The 20,769-nt window shown below is 39.9% G+C and overlaps 1 protein-coding gene across 4 annotated transcripts; it reads left to right on the top strand.

Annotated features, from left to right (window-relative positions):
• Positions 1-382: 382 nt before the first annotated feature.
• On the top strand, positions 383-19,254 carry LOC121914528. 4 transcript variants are annotated; one of them, XM_042438018.1, is made up of 6 exons: positions 383-514; positions 3,687-4,588; positions 9,318-9,418; positions 14,048-14,207; positions 15,316-15,496; positions 18,756-19,254. In XM_042438018.1, the coding sequence occupies exons 2-6, from the start codon at positions 3,764-3,766 to the stop codon at positions 18,923-18,925; spliced, it is 1,437 nt and encodes a 478-aa protein (XP_042293952.1). In that variant the 5' UTR covers positions 383-514; positions 3,687-3,763; the 3' UTR covers positions 18,926-19,254. The 4 variants fall into 4 exon arrangements, with proteins under 4 accessions (XP_042293952.1, XP_042293951.1, XP_042293953.1 ...); XM_042438017.1 differs by having other exon boundaries at positions 418-554; XM_042438019.1 differs by lacking the exon at positions 383-514 and adding an exon at positions 1,598-2,244.
• The last annotated feature ends 1,515 nt before the right edge of the window (positions 19,255-20,769 follow it).

The raw sequence follows: 20,769 nt of genomic DNA, 5'->3' as shown, positions 1-20,769 counted from the left end.
TTTATATTTAATGTTTAATTTTATTTACTTTTTATTTATTTATTTTCAATTTTTAATATTTCTTTCTTATTTTGATTTTATTTTTTAATTTAATTTAATTAAATTTATTTTTATCGTGACTTTTAAGAGATCCTGTCAGCGCAAAGGAAGAGCCAAACTGAGGGAGGCTTTTAGGTGAAAGGAAATCATAAATCTAAATGCCGAGATCCGATTGGTCGGGGCGGGGGCGTGCGTGATGACGTCACGACGCCGCACTCTCCTGCCTACGGCCGAACCTGTGGCCCAAACGGCTGTTTTTTAAAGGCGCTGGACATCCGGGTCTCGGGCGGCGTGGGCGTGGCTTCGAGAGCGCTGAGTCGTACATGGCGGCGGGGCCGCTGCTCTCAGCCTTGGCCGCGCGGCTCTCCTCCTCCGTGGCCGCGCGCTCCTACGGGGTCTTCTGCAAGGGCCTGACGCGGACGCTGCTCATCTTCTTCGACTTGGCCTGGAAGCTCCGCATCAACTTCCCTTACCTGTACGTCGTGGCCTCTATGATGCTCAACGTCAGGCTGCAGGTGACGCCTCACTCAGGGAGAGGGGACGGTGACGTCACGAAAGGGGCGGGGCTTTGCTTGGTGCCCAAACCCCCCTTTGAGGCCCTTTAACTGCCCTCGCTCAATGCTGGGGATTCTGGGAAGTGTAGTTTTTTTGTGAGAACTTGAGCCTGTCTGTCACTCTAGCAGAGAGCTCTGGGGTCACAATAAACTACAACTCCCAGGGTAGCCTAGCACTGAGGCAGGGCAGCTAAAGCGGTCTCGAAGTGGATTATTCCTGCAATGTGTTTTGGACCTATATCAGGCATTATAGTTTCTATCATGTTATTAAACATGCTTTACCTCACAAAAAGTGGAATGAATATATATAATATGTATATGTATTATATATATATATATATATATATATAGTATATATGTGTGTGTGTATATATATACATACATATATATAATTGTATATGTACATATAATATATATATTATATGTATATAAAATATATATTATATATAAAGCAGAAATATATAACAATATGTAAATATATTAAACATATATTTATATTGTTTACATTTACAAATCTCTATATATATTATATTTTTCTAGTATTATATATTTCTGCTTTTTGTGAGGTAAAGTATGGACCAAAACACACTGCAGAAATAATCCAGTTTGACACCACTTTAACTGCCCCTGGCTCAATGCTTTTGAATTCTGGGAGCTGTAGTTTTGTGAGAGAATGAGCCTGCTCTGTCAGAGAGTTCTGGGGCCACTATAAGCTACACTTCCCAGGATTCCCTAGCACTGAACCAGGACAGTTAAAGTGGTCTCAAACTGGATTTTTTCTCCAGTGTGTTAGGGATCTAAACCACTTTGAGTCCCAAGCTGTGTCTGCACTGTAGAAGCCAGTTTGACACTGCTTTTAACTGCCGAGGATTCGTGCTCTGGAATCCTGGGAATTGTAGTTTGGTGAGGCACACTGCTTTGACTGCCATGGCTCCATCCTGTAGAAACCTGGGATCTGTAGTTTTGTGGGTCACCAGCACTCTTTGGTCAAGAAGGCAAAAGACCTTGTAGAACTACAAATCTAAGGCCGCATCCTCACTGCAGAAATAGTCTGGTTTGACCCCACTGTTAACGGCTAGTCTGCCATCCTATAGACTCCTGGGATTTGTAGTGTGGGGAGGCATATGCATTCGCAAGCCTGGTGCAACCAGATAATGATAATAGTCCAATGACCAAATAATCCCTGGTGCAACCCACTGTCTCCTGGAGTCACCTTGTGTGCAGTTTCACTCCCGCATGATGCGCTGCCTTCTGGAAGGGCCCAGAGTTCATTGGAGAGCATAGTTGAAGAAACAACATAATGAAAACTTGAGTAGTCATTTAAGGAAGTCTAAGGTCTAAAACACACTGCAGAAATGATCCAGTGTGACACCATCAACCTGCCAGAGATTCACCATAGAACCGTGTGCTGGAGGACTTACAAATGTCTAGATAAGTGTTTTGTTTATGAACCTCTAGGTTCTCCAGCACATGTCTATGGTCAGTGTCTGACAGAGTCACGCTGGAGGATCTAGAGATAACACATTAACCGAAACGGAGAATAATCAGAGCTGCAAAAGTCAAAGCCGCAAATGTGAGAGCTGACTGTACAACAAAATGTAGAACACTCCATGGGATGTAAATACATCTGCAAGGCACTGTAAATATTTAAGTAAGTTAAGTTGAACACGATTTTTCCTCCAGGCTTAGGAAATCTGTAGCTTTTGAATCGCTTTCATTTTGTTATATGGATGTTAGTCTTGGGGCTGTTTGTATAGATTCAGATGCACTGGTGGAACAACACTTAGCTTTAGCATCTGACTGCATACCTTAAAGGAATCAGGTTACCTCCCTGATACTAGCAATGATTTTTCTTCAGTAAGAATAGGATCTAACCCAGTGGATCCCAAGCTTTGCTCCTTTACAAACCAGTCTGCTGGCTCTAGAACTACCTTCCCAGAGAAGCTAGACTGGCACTCTCCCTGTTTTCTTTTCACAGACAAGAGGAGACCTTTTTGTTTCGGCAGGCATTTCTATAGGAGTCCCATCCCACCTAAACACTGTGCTGGATCTTGCTCATTGATCTGTTGATGTGTGTAATGACATATCTTTTAACCCAGTTTTTATTATTTCATTTTGTCTTAACTTCTTTAACTTGGTATGTTTTTTTAATGTGTTGTAAGCTGCTTTCAGTCTCAAAACTGAGAAAAAGCCATAATAGAAATAACAGCTAGAACAATAATAACAGTAACAGCAATAATCCATAAGAAATCCCCCTTTTAAAAATGAAAGTGTTTCTATATTCCATTTGATTCCAGACAATGACATCATAAATCACCTGCTAGGATCCCATTGGTTAAAGTAAGCGATTGTGATGTAGTAAGTATTCTGGTGTCAGGTTTGCCGGAGAAGGACAGCAGTTGCTTTGCATCACATAGCAAAAGGGCAAAAGTCAGTTGCAGTGATCCACTTCTAAAAGGAAAGAAGGTAAATGTATGCCAGAACAGGTGCGCTAACATAGCAGAATCATGTACTTTTTGACATGTCTTCTTTACTTTAGTGGCAGTTGGGTACTTGATAGGGTTATTGTGGTGGAGAATGGGTAGCGTAAAGTGGATACAACACAGCTTCCAAATAGGCAGACTTGCCATTCACAGATTTAACCCTGTTTTAGTTAATGGCGGTGCCTGTGTGCCGCCACCATTACTTTCAATGGGACTTGAACATGCACTGATTTTTGTATCTGCGGGGTGGGGCTGCGTGGGTCTGGAACAGATCCCCCAGCGAATACGGAGGTCCAACTGTAATTGTAGCTCAGATATTTTGTCAATTCAAAATTATTTCTTTCTGGTGAATTTTAATTAAAAATGTAAAAAACAACAACATAGTAACATCAACTGACATGTAACATAGCATTCACAAGTTGCAAGTGCCGTTACTCACGCTAATAGGAAAATATAATCAGCAACACCTTATTTTAAAACCCAAACTGTTGTAGGGGTTGTATCATATCACTGTTTGCATATGAAACTAATGGATTAAAATTATTGACTCTGATTTAGTAAAAATGAATGTATTCATATGTTAATGTCCTGTGTTTATGCTCTGTTTCAGGTTCATATTGAGATTCATTAACTCATAATTCATGCTGCAGCTAAAAGGCATTCCACCATATACTGTGGCTCAATACAATGCAGAGCTTGGAGGACAGGCGGATGGTGCATATCTCTTTTAATATGGAACAAGAAGATGATTTAGGACATCAGCAGCTGCGCAAAAGTGCCCTAAATCAGCAGAATGAGGTCTTTCGTCTTCCGAATATCTGCTCATTAGTGAACAGCTCTCATGTAGCTAATAATCATTTGCAAAAGGAGTTCTTCTCTCTCAAGATGAGGAACTGTTCTCTGTTTAAAGCTGTCCCACTGCCTCATATTGGCAAAAAAGTGCCACCCTGTTTCAGTGACAGGGCCAGCGGAGCTGCGTCCTCCAAGGAATCACTTAGTCTCCCCTTTTCCCCAGAAAAAGATCTATTTGAGAAGCTCTTCAATCATTTTGATAGCACTGCAGTCATGGGCTGGCTGGAGACAGCCCATACTCTTATTAGTGAGATGGGGGAATGGAGTTGCTCTGGACACAATTTTGTTCATTTTGCACATTTCTGGCTGTCTGAGCTCCAGTTCAACCAAAAGCAACAATTGTTGGAACTGGAAATGGGAGTTATTGAGGATGAAGTTCGCCTTGCGTTTCTTGAGGGTTCAAACTCCAAGGAAGTCCCCTCTTCAGAGTTGAACTCTGTTCTTGCTGCTGCGCTCAGTGAATACCGCATGGGACTTGTGAACAACCAGAAACCATACATTTTCCTTGACTATTTACACTTCATGTCTTCAGTAGATGCGTCTGGATATAAGGAAATGCTTTCAGGCATACAGTATACAATCAAAAACCCTCAGATAGCCCAGTGGTTACTAGCTATACGAGCATTTGCACTCGCCAGTCTCTGGCATGCAATAGTGAAGGTAAAAACACAATAGATCAGAAATGCTAATGGTAGTTGTTTGAAGTATTTGTGGGAAAGTAGTTTTAAGACCCATCAGGTGCCAAGATGAAGTGTTTCAATAATTTAAAATTAGTAATGTGTTTTTAATAACAACCAGGACGACTAAGATGGAATAGCATTACCAAGTTAACATTACAGTGAAGTGTCAGAGTATTTTTTTAAACAGTAGAAATATGGTTTTAGTTACTTTTCAGGCCTGTTGAGTATAATGAGGTCTGCAGGACTTTTGAAAAGCAAACATAAAGACCCCATCTTGTTATCATAAGGGTGAGGAGCCTTTAGCCCTTACAATGGTTTCACCAATAGCTCCCATATTTCTTGCCCACTGGCCATGCTGGCTGGTCTTCTCGGAGCTAGAGTCTAAAACATCTGTGGGGCCAAATATTCCCCACCATATGGAATCACTTTGGACTTACTACAGTATATATATTACAGGGATGTGTTTGAATGTTATAGCTCTGTGGTCTGCTTCATGCATGTCATGATAGTACATATCAATTTTCCACCATATGTGCACATTGGGGGGAAAAATCACCTAATTCCAGCTTTCTTTTCTGTGCAGCCCTGTTGTGTATGTTGCTGTGAGCATACATTACCTTTCCTGAAGTCATTCAGAAAGATATAAGCATAACATATGAATCCCTCATTTTTGGCTGCTGTTGTAAGGTTACTAGAACACCTTTCTAAATTCATCTGCCTTTATTTAGACTGTGGGACAGTTTATGGAAATGTCAACATCAGCACATTCTGACAAACCATGGTTTGCAAGTGATTGTCTAACCAAGTTCTGAAACTGTAGTTTGAGCCTGGGTTTGGATGGGGGAAATGTGGTATTCTGTTCTTTCATATCCTCAAAAGCATGGTTTAGGCTGTTATTTATGCTCTGAGAGCTGTTTGAGAATCACTAGGAGTTCTCCTTGAGAAGGTAGTAGAAGAGAGGAAACTGTATACCCTGTGGTTTGTCTGTCACCCTGCATTGAACTAGGCCCAGTGTGAGTAGGGGGGAAAGAATTGCCTTGCCCCCCTCCCTGGCTCTCTACCCAGTCCGGTGTGGTCCGCACCCTCCACATTCCCCAAGTGACGCCTCTGACTAGCCTTATAAGAAAGCTATCTATGGCAGCAACAGTATTTTTACCTGATACTGAATGCACTTTCAGAGTGATGCTTTTAAGAAGAGCTTGGTATTCAAGAGCTATGAAATGTTTTTATAGTTGGATCATGTACAGTACTTTCCCAGATAAGAGGGCAGTACAAGTGTCTCTTTATAGATAACTATTATATATTTCCCCTGTGCAATTTGTCACTCTACAGTGTTGGTTCAGTTGCAGATATTTAGAGCTCTAAGGCTGCAGTATGCTTGCTTGGAAATCCATTGCAATTAGGAAAGCACATTCTCAGAGGAGATTGTTACAGTAATTTTCTGTGTGCCACATCCATCCATCTATCCAGAAGAACAAGCCAGAGGAAAGCTTAGGTTTTAAGGCTGTTGAACAGAGCTTGGAAGATAACCACTTTTTGGGATCACAACCCCCACAGTTCTCCAGCCACTAAGCTACTGGCCATGATTTGGGAATTCTGAAGTTGTGGTCCCAAAAATAACCCTTCCAAGCACTTGATAGATTTGAGATCATAAAATTAACTGGAATTTTATCTATGCTTACTATTTAGATGCTGATCACTCTGTTAACTGTCCTTTACACACTGCAAAATATTTTTTTCTGCTGAGAGACTTCTTGTAATGTATACTCCAAGCAAGATCGTGTAGTCTTGTTTTCTGTAAAACATATTTGGCTTTATGTACAACTGTCACTTGACACTAATCTATCTGATTTTCACTAACATACATATAATCATTATGCAATTAGATATTGCTTAAGAAGAGGCACCTTTATGGGTTTCAATAGGTACGTGGGGCTAAGATTTCAGGTTGAGGCTGGTTTTTTTAGAGTAAAGTGGGAAACATTGGCTTTCAATATCAGTTGCTTTCTTGTGCCTGTTCATAAATAAGACACAAGTGGTCCTAAATAATAATTCTATGGCTTCTACTATACTGGATGTCAATTGAAGCCCCTCTCTTCTCCTTGAATGGCATTTCTGCTTTAAAAGGGTTTTTGTCTTTGTTGTCTTGAATTAGACAAGTGTATTTGGCAAAGCCTCTGGAAATAGGAGATCTAAACTTGTAGGAATCAACATTCATATATTTACATCTCAAAACAGGAGTGGAAAACCTGTGGAGCTGCAAATGTTGGTGACTCCCTAATTCCTCACGAAAGGACCAGTCTGGTTAGGCCTAAAGGGAATTGGGATCCACAACTTCAAGGCGGCACAGATTCCCAAACCCTGTCCTAAAGAGCATTTGGGGAGAAGGAGGTGGCTCTTGGTGCTTAATATTTTGCTGTGAAAAAACTAATTTGTTTGAGCTGCAACAGCTTTTAAAGATCCGTGCAATGAATGAAGAGGACTGGGATTTGGAGAATGACACAATTAATTCTGCAAGCCAAGGGGACTTTGGGTTTGTTCTTCTTGAACAGAAGTGCTACAGAGCACACCTCTCTTCAAACCGAAATGGGGTTGAAGAGTCTGCTGAGCATACCTGAAATAGTTCTTTTGCTCTTGCTTAAAATGTGTGCATTTACATATGTAAATTTATATCATTTCTTTTAAAAGTGGCTTGATGAGTTAAATTAATGTACTTGTATTTTAATGCAGACTACCTTGAGTTTAATTATAAAAAACCTGAAAGGCAATTGAAACATGGATTATGTTAAATTAGTAACATCTCTTTTAAGCTGAAGAATTTAAGAGAGATACTCAGTCTGGTCCTGTGCAGGTTGTTTCAACAATTGTGTCTCAATGTAATGGTGAGCCAGAATCCTGGTTTTCTGTTCACAAACAGTGTACTTATGCACTCTGTCCATGTCCTTCTCTCAACAGTGGTTGTGACTGAAATAACTAGATACCAGTCAGTAGGCAAAAAATATATGGTTGAATACAAATTGGGTCCCTTAAACCAAAAATTGGAAGCTCACATACACCTTTTGTTATGTAAGAGGAGTGACAAACCAGGAGTCCTGTTTCAGATCTAACAATACCTTTTTGCTTCATGATTAGTTCATTGTTACCTTGAATTCTATTTATAAGCAGAAGATGGAATATGCATTTAATACATAAATAAGGTTTAGTCACTCCCACTAGTTTGTTGTTGTGTGCCTTCAAGTCATTTCCAACTTTTGGACTTCTTGGCAAGGTCTTTTCAGAGGGAGTTTGCCTTCCTCTCAGGCTGAGAGAGTGTGACTTGCACAGTGGGTTTCCATGGCCAAGCATGGCTTTGGACCCTGATCTCTAGAGTCACAGTCCAATGCTTAAACTAACGTACCACTCTGGCTCTCCTACTAGTTGGAGTCAAATTGGAGCCGTGGGGCAGCATGCACTGATATACTGCTCATGAACTGGGATTCTGTCTTATCATTACATGAGATGAAGTGTTCAGATGGGTTTGCTCCCAGTTGTGGATACAAAATATGATGGCCTTAATCTGATCTCAGAGAAGGTAGCATCCCCATCACAAGCATTTTTATAATTTATGTAATTCAGAAATCATGCAATCTAAAGTGGCTTTCCTCCTGAAATATGTGAAGGAGCAAAGCCTCTTGTCCAGCAGAGATTCAGGCCTGTTACAGACTGCCAAAATAAAGCTGCTTTGGGTCTCTTTGGAGGTATGCTATTTAAATGATGCATGGGTCCTAAGAGTCCAGAGGTCGCACCAAAGCTACACTCCATTCCTAAGCACTGGAGTGCAGCTTTGGTGCAGCTTCCGGATTCTTTGGATGCATGCATCATTTAAACAGCATACTGTACCTCCAAAGAGACCCGAAGCAGCTTTATTTTGGCAGTCTGTAACAGGCCTTTGTTACTTCATCTTAATTAGACTGCATTTGTGAAGCCTGCTCTTTATACTTTTCGAGCGCGTGTGTGTGTGTGTTTCTATTTTTTAAAAGACATTTTCTTGCACTATTCAACTGTCAAGCTAAGATTATATAAAAATAAAACAAAATGCTTTCTTAGCAGGGATAAGGGAGCAAGGGATGCATAAAATTGCAGTGGGAGAGACTTCTTGCTTAATATAAAATGATACAAAAGTATATAGTAGTTAGTCACCGCATTTGCTGCACATGGCTTCCTAGTACACCTTTGTTGGAAAGTTCACTACTGAAGGAGATGCAGAGGGTTTGTGTGGCCATGTCGGATATGAGGATGACAGTTACGCTTGAGATCCATAAAACATTTTAGCACCTAAGTAAGTTATGTCCTTTCGACAACAGAGGTTGTGAGGCAGCCTGTCTCAACCCGGATCACTTAGGATATTTTAAACTTAAGCTGCCATCAGTCGTGTCTGATATGCTCCATAGTTAGAAATACTAGGAGTTGTCTGGGACAGCTGGTGAATGAACTTCTCTGTCTAAAATAATCCTTATGGTTTTACTATAGTGGTAAAATACCTTCAGAGCTGGGGAACCAGGATGGAATAATGTTCCAAAACAAAAATGCACTTGGGTTTTTAATGACATTTATTTGCTAGAGTATTGACAGAATTGGAATTAATAATAATAATAATAATAATAATAATAGGTTTTATTTAAATTAAGCGATAAGATTTCTCACTAAATGTCATGCTTTTTAAAATTCAGTTCTATAAGACATTGGTCAGTACCCAGCTCTCCTCTGAACAACCTGACAAGAATTCTGTTTCTGCCATTAGAAAGCAATCCAGTGAAGTGGTTAAAGAAAGGTAAGCATACTTTAGATTAGAAAAGGAAACTCTTCAGTGGTATGTTTTCCTTGCTTCAGTGTTCGTGCATAAAAGTAAAACTGATGCAAAAGCTGCACTGCTTTATGAAGTCATTGGGCGCAATCCATTGGGATGCATCCTTTTCTACAGAATTTGCACACAAGCGTGTTTTTTGTTGGATTGTGGCCAGTGTCTTCAAGTTGATGCTTTCATATAACCTTGAAATATGTGCCTGTACTCAATTTTGTATGTAATACCAAAAATCATGACACACTACCAATGTTTTAATGTTCACTGCTAGTTTCACTTCTCTCTTTTCTGTAAAAAAAAAATCATACACCCAAGACAGTAGAAAAATGCTCCTAGAGATTTAAATACTGTACAGTGAATAGAGTTGGTAATGCTTCTGGAGATGACTTATCTAAATCACTGCAAGGCCTCATAAGGTCTGAAGATACGTTTCCATATATAACTGAGAAATGTTGACTTGCTCTGCTTCGTAAATACACTGTAGACGTTACTAACGTAGCATTGTGTAACTATTAATGTGGTACAAATCACTGCATTCTTTTCTCAAAGGATGCAGCTCCAAAGCCAGCAACCTCCTTCATTCATTTCAATTGAAGGAATCCCATTGGAATTGATTCCAGTGCTTAGTGAACTCTATTCCTTACTTTCAATGGCAACATTACACATCCTGATCATCCATGGTTTGGGTTCTTTCCCCTAAATCACAAATTGGATGATAGACAGCCAAATGTATTGAGGTTTGCCTTCTAATTTGTTCCTCTCCTATCCCTTTTGTCAGCCTGTGTTTCTTTCGGACAGGACAGGGCAAGAAGCAAGCTTACCCGCAGTAAACCATAGATTCAGATTGTGGTTTGTCAATGCTGGGAAAAATAGCAGAAACAACATGCCAGGTTTCAGTGAACCAAACCATGGATTGTTTTGGTGTGCAAATGTGGTCAACATTTATATATAGTGGGGAACTATCTAGAATGCTAATAGTTGCATATTTAAATTCAGTCAAGCAGTAGCAAATAGCAGCAAAATAGAAATGTATTAATGCTTGTAGGTATGTTAGTTTCTTGAAACTGGTTCCTGCTTGCACCACAGGAGGGAGTTGGAGGTCAAGTGTTTGAAGCCTATTTCGTTGTTGGAGATTTTAAAGGAAACTGTCTCTCAGTACACTGTTTCTCAGCATCCAGATGTCACTATATATCTTAATCTAAAACATTTCTCTCACTATTATAACAATGAGCATGATGTGTCAAAACTGGAAAACATATATTTCATTGTGGTGACTTACATTTGATCACAAAATGCCACTGCATATTTTTTTTAATGAGCTGCATCAAAGAGGAGAAAGAAATAAAATCTTGGAAAAACCCTAAACAAGCTTGCTTTTTCTATCTTACTTCTCACCTTTGTTGTTTTTCAGTCTCGTCTCTTAGAACTGGACACTTGCTTCTGTCAGCTCCTTCTTTCTGATTTTCCCTTCTGTTTCATGTAATGCAGGACACATAGATATTGAGAGCACTCAGGGCTCACAAAATCTATGGCACAAGGTAGCCTTTTAATACCATAGGAATGATCAGGCTGCATGTAAATTTCCCTGACTTATACAAACTGAGCCTCTGTGCTGGTTGCTGCTAGTTTCCACCCATACAAAATCCGCATAGTTTAATATAATTATGTTAATAATTTGTAATTGTTACTCCCTGTCTCTGAGCCTAGTCTAATATTGGCTAAATATTCCAGTCCTCTTATATCTCTCTACATGCCACCTGAAAACCAGCTCTGGAGGGCTTTCCAGCAACCCAGAAGTGGTTTAGGGTATATATGAGAGGGCTGTTAGCAGAGAAAGAGATTCTTCAGGTCATGTGTATAAGGTTTATATGAAACAAATTACTTGTATATTTAGACTTGGTTCCCATCTTTAAGATATCTCATTATGTGCATATATGCAAATCCAGGTATTTCAAAATCCAAAACTCTTCTCCTAAGCGTTTTGGATAAGGGAGATTCAGCCTGTGCAGCCTTTCATCATGACAGTCCCCATAGCCAAGCCTTCCATGAACTGTCCAAAAGTGCAGGTGATGGCATTATTGTTGTTGTTATTCCTATCCTGCCTTTTTCTCAGTTCGGAACTCAAAGTGGCTTACAACCTATATATATAGTTAAAAACCCACAAAATACCAAAGTTAAAATGAGATTAAAAATCAAAAATTACAACCAGATTGAAACATATTTCATTTAAAAACACACACACACATACACCCAGCACATTATCTTAGTTTTCTTTGCTTCTGAGTTGCAGTCAGACACTGGTGGGCAAGTTTGGCAGGTCTAGTCTCTATCCAAATCCTGCATGAGGTTGAATGCTCTGTTGATGCCACATGCTGCCCAATCTGGGGAGCGGAAGAAGAAAGTCCTGCATGTCCAGATTAAGAGAAGGTGTGTACAGAGAACACACCTTATTCAAATAGGAAATTATGCTGCTGGGAAGCTTCTCGAAGTGTGTGTCTCCTTCAAAACAATGTCTCCTGCTGAACTTGTTTTAATGTCGAGAGGTGGTTTTTAAAAACAGCTGCTTCAGAACTAAGGCTGCAGAAACCTTCAGAGGTATATGTGACCTGTGATGATGATGTGTTGCCCACTGCTGTTCTAAAAGATACTGTAGCATCATTGAGAAAGCTATCTGGTGAACCATGCCAATCCCTGCTTTTTTGTAGGAGCTAATTTGGTATAGTGAGTGACCACTTGAAGGCAAGGAACTGAGTTCTTGTTCATCTTGGCTCAAAGGGAATCAAGAAGAAAAGTCAGAAAGTTACTTTAAGACCTAAATGTGATAGAGCTATGTTGAACATAACAGTAAATGTTCTGAATTCTTCACATTAAGTCAAACTTGTACAACACTTTCTGCGCCATGTTCCAAAATATCTTGACTTGTACCAGTGTGACATGCATAGTTCAGGAATACAGCTGACCCTCACTTTTGCGGATTTGGTTATTTGTGGATTTGATTAATATGTTCTCTCTAGGAATCTCTCGATCCTCCAGCATGACTCTGTGGCCAACTTTTGCCAGAGGTCAAGCTGGAAGACCTGGAAATTACTAGAGATAACATTTCTCTAGACATTTGTTGGTCCTCCAGCACAATTCTGTGACCAGCTTATGGCAGATGTTGACCGTATAGTTGTGCTAGAAGACCTACAGATTATTAGAGAGGTGTTCTCTCAAGTAAAAAAATAGTGGGGTTTTTTATTTGTGGTCATCTGTCGGGGATGCTTTGATTGTGATTTCCTGCATGGCAGGGGGTTGGACTGGATGGCCCCTGTGGTCTCTTCCAACTCTATGATTCTATGGTTTCCCCATCTTCATGGGAAAAACACAAATAAACCCATCTTCCTGTGTTCCTAACCTCTAACTTCAATAAGGAGTAAACACTAAAGCTGATCCAGAATATGGAGGGTCCACTGTAGTGCTCATTCCTTTTTGGTGAGCTTGCATGGCTTTCATAGCCATTTGTTGCTTAGTTGCTGCCACTATGTTGCTTTTGTAGAACTTATGTGTAAAGTTGGTTTACTTACTTGTTCAGGATAGAACCATGGGATTTTAAGCCTGAGTCCACCTGATATTACATCATTAAATAAAATGCTGAGTTGAATCTGATTCCTTTCACAAACCATAAAGAGTTTTCTAAAAAGTTCCCTCTTCCCACCCCACACTCCATGGGGGTTGGCAATGCTTAGAAATGGCAATTGCACCAGGCTTAGGCCAACTGCTATGTTATATTATCCCATGCATTGTATTTGGGATAATTTAACATGATAGCCTGCTGGCGGGGTTGGTTTCCATTTCAGAGTGCTGCCATCTCTTCAGAAAACATAGGAAGACTTGAGTGACTATCACTGACCAAGAAGAAGGTGTAGGAACCCACCAAGAGCACTATGCTTGAGGGCTTTCTGAAATCTGGCATCAGGTGAAGTACGTGATAATAAACTGAAGCTGAAACCCAACATCCTGCTGATATGTGGTTCTCACACTGTGGAACTGTGTGTGTAGCCTGTTCTAGGTGAGAAAGACAGTATAATATAGCAGGGTTGAGTATTGAGAGTCCAGGCTTCGAATCCCCATTCAGACATCGAAACCCACTGGATGTCCTTGGCAAGTCACACTCACTCAGCGCCTGAGGAAGGCAATGATAAACCTTCTGAATAAATCTTTCCAGTAAAATCTATTGGAAGAGGTTGCCATAAGTCAGAATTGACTTCAAGGTACATAACAGCAACACCAAACTTGAAAGAGCAAGTAAACACCTTGCAATATCTCTTCATCCATCTTTATCCATGGAGACCTGAGTGGCCTCACTGGCCCAAAGTATCTTCTACTTGCTAATGTTTTATTGAAGATTGTTAAAGATTTATTATTCATTGCCTTTATATGTTTTGATAAAAGATGGCTTACAAATATTATAAAAAATAAAGGGTACTTCTTATGTTGAAATGTAAAAGATAATTACCAATCACCCTCTTTAGAAAGATAAATATGAAAACTGTTTTTGCCTTTTTGCATTCTGTTCCAATCCGGTTTAACTGTTGCTATATTTGCTTTTCTCCTCCTCAGAGCTCTCCAGACTGTTCAGATGGGATACGCGGATGTCTTGGATTATCTTGTTAGAAGCCAGAAGCTGGATCTTGGTGTTGTTGATGAAAAAAACAGAAACCTTTTATTTTTAGCCGCTATATATGATCAGGCTAAGATTTTGGATTATTTCATTGAAATGGTCAGTTCTGTAGATTTTGTTATATTAATTCTTTTATGCTGCTGATGTTATTAAGTTAGAAGAAAATAAGTATATTAATGCTGCAACCCTGTGTACATTTACTTGCATATAAACTCCATGGGACACATAGGCACTCACTTGTAAGCAGAGTTTGGAAAAGTTAATTTTGAATGACATCTCCCAGAATTCTCCCAACCAGAATGGCCAGTGGAGCATTCTGGGGGCTGAAGTCCAAAAACTAAAACCTTTCCTAGCTGTGCTTTTGAGTAGACATGCATAGGATTGCAGCCTGCTGTAAAACGGTTTGATTATTTTGCTGATATCTACTTAGACCCTGTTCATTCTTCCCTGTTGTGCAAGATCTTTTCCATTTTAACCTCCAAACAACCTTGCAGTGTAGATCTGCTGTCCAGATTTTGCTGAACTGCAACTCCCACAGATATGAAGGGCCAACTGTATAGCCTACAACAGCTAGTATTGGTTGGAGTTCTCTTGTCCAAGTACTAACCAGGCCTAACTCTGCTTAGCTTTCAAAATCAGACCAGATCGGGTTCCTTTAGGCCCTACGGTTTAGGGTATATATACTGTATAGTAATTGCCAATGACTAACTAATGGGAGTGGTAATGAGCTGCTAGAGGGACAGGAGGAGAGGCTGAGAAGTGAGTAACGGAACAAGTACATTTTTTAGGAGTGATTTAGGAAAAGAGTGCTGAGGATCCTATGGACAGCCAAGAAGTCAAACAAATAGGTACTAGAACAGATCAAACCAGAAATCCCTCTGAAAGCCAAGATGACTAGACTCAGGCTGTTGTACTTTGGCCACATCATGGAAAAGCACAATTCTTTGGGGGGGGAAAACAATAATGCTAGCAAAGATGGAGGGAAGCAGAACGAGAGGAAGGTTGCATGTTAGATGGATGGGCTCTATAAAAGAGGTCATGGGTATGGATTGGTAGGAACTGAGCAGAGCAGAGCAGAAGAGGACAAGAAATCTTGCAGATGTTGCCTTGAGCCGAGATTGACTTGGGAATGGATAACAGTAAAAATAACAAAATGTTCAAAACTATATATATATATATTGCTGATTTTTCTCTTCTTTCTCTTTAGGCATTTCCTATACCTGATGTAAACCAAGCAGCAGAGAATGGAAACACACCCCTTCATGCTGCTGTAAACACTGGAAAAATGCATCTCGTCTCTTTGCTGTTGCATTACCCTGGAATTAATGTGAATGTTCAGAACCCACAGTGTGATGGAGCGACGCCACTACATCTTGCTATTGCTTATGGTAACATTTTGGACCATTTTTTCTCCGAGTTTTACTTGACAGTAGATTTGCATTTATCATTCAAGGCCCTAGGTAGTGGGCATGCTTCATCCTTGTGCCTTCTAAATCACCACTTCCTATCAAAAGAATTTTACCGTGTAGGCATTCATTCTTGGTTATTGGAGGTCTGTTGTCAGGTAGAATGATGGTTCATAAATATCTTAAAAGATTAAATAATAGACCAGCACTTTAGCTGTGCAGTAACAAAAAAGCATATAGCTGTGTCACCATCCTTCTTTAGAGACAGATTAGATAAGTTAATAGAGATCCATAGTGGGTAAAACCAATGCATTTTCAAGGGAATGCCATTCTGATTCCAAGGGTGATACTGTGACTTGGGAAATCAACTATTTCCCCCCATGTATTTCTTGTTATGCCTGATGAGAATCATGTTCGCTAGCTTCTGTTCATTACCTGAACAAAACATATTTATTAAATTTATATCCCAACTTTTTCCTGATGGCTGACCCATGCATACCATTATCCAGCTATTTATCTCTAATAAGACAAACACTTCAGGACTGTAGAGATAGAAGGATTTAGGGCTCCTCTAGATTGCCCAATAGTTCTGGTAAATATCAAGAGACTCAGGATTTCATGCATTGTAATGCTTTGTAAGAGTTGTTTCCATTCCCAGATCCATTCATGTCTCAAATACACCAGGCTTTTGGCATTTGTTTCTCATAGGTTATAGTGGATTTTAGCATTACCCCATATCTTTTTATCCCACTTGAGGCATGGTGGGGGCATGGTTTCCCTCCATCGTTGCCAATTCCTCCAAGAACTCAATACCTCCCCTCAAAATTTGCTCCCTTCCCATTATCCACATTCACAATCTTGCACAATGTTTCTATTTTGTGTTTCTAATTTTTAAAAAGTGTTTCTGTATAGTCGTAATGCTAAAGTGGTGTGAAGCTATACCACTTTTGAACTATAATTGTGAATGAGAGGGAGAGGAACGTTCAGTCCAGTAACCAAAATGTAATGAGGGAACACGGGTCAGCAGGTAATCTCTGTGATGAAAGTCATCCCCTGTCAGTGGGGCTGATCAAAAATATGAAGGAACTGAGGCAAGGAGTATAGATGTATTATATTTACCATGGCCTGTATTGGGAAAGCTTTGGAACAGCCCCCCTCCCACGCAATGGATACAAATATTGTGGCTAGTATTGAAATTTCAGGAGGAAAAGAAATGGTACAGGAAGAACATAGTATGGATATTTCTTTAAAAAGACAACAACTTAGAAATACAGATCCAGTGCCAACCCAACCCAGTCCTGAGGCTCTTGGTCGGTCTGAAGGTGTGGAGACCTCCCTATTTATTCCCAGCCTTGGGTTCCTTTGCCATTCAGCTGTGAGGGAGGGTGAAGTCAAGTGTGTTGATAGTTAAATAACTCTCACATACTTGTAGGATATTGTGTCTGCCAATGCAGAATGATTATGCATGGCATAAACGACATTATACATACCAGTTTTTGAAAATCCAGAACATCTAGTTTATTCCCTACCCTGTTTTTGTAGTCTTACATCTTAACTCATAATGAGATTTAAAGACAAAAAAGCCAGAATAGATCTTTTAACATTTGCATTAATGTCCCTAATAGTGTGTTAAAAATAATAATAACTAAGGTTATTCCTACTGCTGTTTTTAAGTCTTGATGGTACTTTTAAAACATTGTACTCAGTAAATTCTAATCTGCACATCTGTTGCTGAGCTAGTTAGGAAGCTATTAACAAATTTTGTTAAACCAGAGCACCTAAATAGATAAAATCTAAAGTCTTGGTAGAGCTGAATGAAGAATGAGGTCTGAGGTATGAAGCAAATGATCATGTTTGGTGCAGATGAAGCAACTTTTGGGGATATTTCATTTTTAGAAAACCATAGAAGTTGATTTTACAGGTGAATAAGGTTTAGTGCAAATAAGGTGGACAACATGAGTGTCTTCAAGTTCCTAGTCTATTTATGGTGACTCCATGAATTTCACAGGGTTTTCTTAGGCAAGTAATTCTCAGGTATGGTTTGCTATTGTCTTTCTTTGGAATATATCCTACAGCAATTGTTGTTCCCTAGTAGCCTCACTTCCAAGTACTGACCAGGCCTGGACAAGTTTAGCTTTCAAGATCAGATCGGATCTGGTTAAGCATTGCTCCCCGAAAGAAAAAGGTAGACAAAGAAGGGCATACATTTTGGATATGCTCAGTTATTCTGAGTTACTTGCTATGAAAATTCTTGAGAGCAATATCTGTTGGTGTTAATACTGTGAAAAAAAATGCCATGGAGGTTGACTGAATTAAATAAAATCTAGATACTCTAGTTTATATGCATAGATACCAATTGAGAAATACAGGTAATTAACATAATTTATGTAGAAAATCAAAACATTGCACCTTGTATTTTCTGCTTATTCTGGTTTTTTTAATCATTAAACTAGACTTAGATTGAACATCTTAAATATAGTATAGAGGACTGTCCTAACAGGTGAACTGTTAAGGCAGGAGGTAGATTAGGAACTACTGTTGGAGCTTTGGTTGATTTCTAGTAGATTGACATGAGTTTCTCACACCCAACAATTTGATAATAGCATGATGGAGAGAAGCTTCAAGGAGAAAACAATTCTCATCATGGCAGGCTAAAAACTAATTCCTTAATTCTTTATCTCCAGGCATCAATTTTCCCCAGACCTAAATACCCTAAGGCCACAGATCTGGTCTCATCTTAGAAGCTAAGTAGGGTCAGCCCTTGTTAGTACCTGCATAGGAGAGGAGGAGGAAGGAATTGGCAAAACAACATCTGAGGATTCTTTGATCCTATGAAATTCATGGGGTCACCATAAACTGACAGGCGACTTGGAGGCACATACAGGTCTCATTTGTTCCTCACAACCCAGTTATGTGAGGGAACAGATGCCCACTTGAAGAACCACAATTACAGGTAAGCAGCCTGTTCTTGCTGGGAGACTTCCAGGAGCAACAGTTCACCATCTTTTTTGGCCAGTGAAAGTTTTGTCTGGGGATTCTAGAGGTGTCATGGGCCATAAAATCTTCCTTGCAGGGGCTACAAGTGACCCCACGGCTGTACTTTACCCCTATGTTAGATAGACAAAAAAAGTCTGACTTCGTATGAAGAAGCCCATATTATTGTATAAAATACATTATACTGTATATATAAAAACCCAACTATATCTATGCCTCTCTCTCTCTTTCTCTCATATCTATTCAGGGCATCTGGGAATTTGCTATTTGCTGCTGAATGCTGCTGCTGATGTGCAACATCCCATGGGAGGGTTAACACCTTTGCAACTTGCTGAAATGTTTGGTAACGAAACTATAACCGGACTTATAAAAATGCACGTGAAGAAATTTAGGCTCGAAAATAAATTGTTTGCATAATCAGCTGTACTGACAAAAATTCTGTAGAGTTTATTTAAAACAGCCATTCTCATTTTGTATTAAAGCTTTCCCCCCAAAAAAAATTTGGGTTGTTCTAGTGCTGTCTTCATTAAAAGTGAGTCTGCCCCTGGCCCAGCAGTGCTGCTTGAATTACTAATTCTGTTTCATATGGTTAAAAAAAGGAAATCTACCCGGCTGCTTGCTGATTTTCTTGTCCTCCTGGTTTTCCCTACTAAGCTTGACTGTAGCAGAGGACACAGACTGGTGGAGAAGGAGCATGGGACTCCCCCAAAGTCACCCAATGGGTTTCATGACTGAGCTGGGAATCGAACCCTGGTCTCCAGAGTTGTAGTCCAGCACTCCAGCTACTACACCACACTGGCTCTCCTTACTTATAATACAGCTACACTAACCTATTCTGACATAAGCGGAGCTTGGAAAAGTTACCTCTTGGGATGGTACCTCCTGGAATCCCCAGTGAGTCTGGGAGCTATGATCTAAAAAGGCAGTTTTTCTGAGCTCTGCAGACAGATTGCCCATGTTTATGTTGTGCAGATATGAATTAATGTTTTATTCTCTTTTATGGACGCTTAATGATCCTTCAGCTTTATTTTAAATGTTTACTGGAAACTAAGCCCTGGATCTACATTACCATTATAAAGTAGCAACTCAACATGTATATTTTATGTTTATTATTTTCACAGTGCTTTGAAAGATCTATCCTCAGAAGTTGTATTTGCTCTTTACAACACTGTATAAAGGAAGGCTTGTTAACTTGTCAGTATCCTTCCTCTGAAATAGAGACATCTGGCTAATTAATGAAAGCCAGTTCTTCTTGTGTCTGACAGTCTCAATTAGCATTAATAGGACGATTGCCAAGGTTTTGCTTGAAGAACTTGATGGGTGATAAGGGATGCAGCAAGATGGCTTTTAATGGTTGTTATTGGCCTGTGTCTCTATCCAACCTTGGAGACGTGATTCTTGTCAGTGTTTAGGTAGGTAGGCCATTTCTTTACTTAGACAAAAAGACAAGAGCTTGCGGAGGAGGGAAATACACATTTGTTTGCAAACAAGCTAGTAAAATATGGACTAGAAAATGCAACTCTTAGGTGGATTTGTAAATGGTTGACCAACTGACTCCAAAGGGTGCTCACCAATGGTTCCTCTTCATCCTGGAGACAAGGGCCAGTGGGGTGTCACAGGGTTCTGTCCTGGGCCCAGTGAGATTCAACATCTTTATCAATGACTTGGATGATGGAATAGAGGGCATGGTTATGAAATTTGCAGATGACGCCATATAGGAGGGATAACTAATACCTCAGAGGACAGGATCAAAATTCAAAATGACCTTAATTGATTAAAAAGCTGGGCTAAACCTAGCACAATGAATTTCAACAGGGATACAGTACTGCATTTAAGCAGTAAAAAATGAAATGCATAGGTAGAGCACCTGGCTTAACAAGACTACATGTGAAAGAAATCTATGAGTCCTCCTAGTAGAGCACAAGTTGAACATGAGTTGACTCTGTGATGCGGCAGCTAAAAAAGCCAATGCAATTCTAGCCTGCATCAATAGAAATATAATGTCTAAATTGAGGGAAGTCCTAGTACCGCTCCATTCTACTTTGGACAGACTTCTTCTGGAATACTGTGTCCAGTTCTGGGCTCCACAATTCAAGAGGGATATTGACAAGATGGAGCAAGTCCAGAGGAGGGGGAAAATGGTGAAAGGTCTGGAAACCATTGCCTAGGAGGCTTATGGAGCTGAGTATGTTTAGCCTGGAGCAGAGAAGGTTAAGAGGCAATATGATAGCCCTGTTTAAGTATCGGAATAGATGTGATAC

This window comes from Sceloporus undulatus, chromosome 8 (genome assembly GCF_019175285.1).
Source record: "Sceloporus undulatus isolate JIND9_A2432 ecotype Alabama chromosome 8, SceUnd_v1.1, whole genome shotgun sequence".
Taxonomy (NCBI): Eukaryota; Metazoa; Chordata; class Lepidosauria; order Squamata; family Phrynosomatidae; genus Sceloporus; species Sceloporus undulatus.
This window is presented reverse-complemented; position numbering and strand designations above follow the sequence as displayed.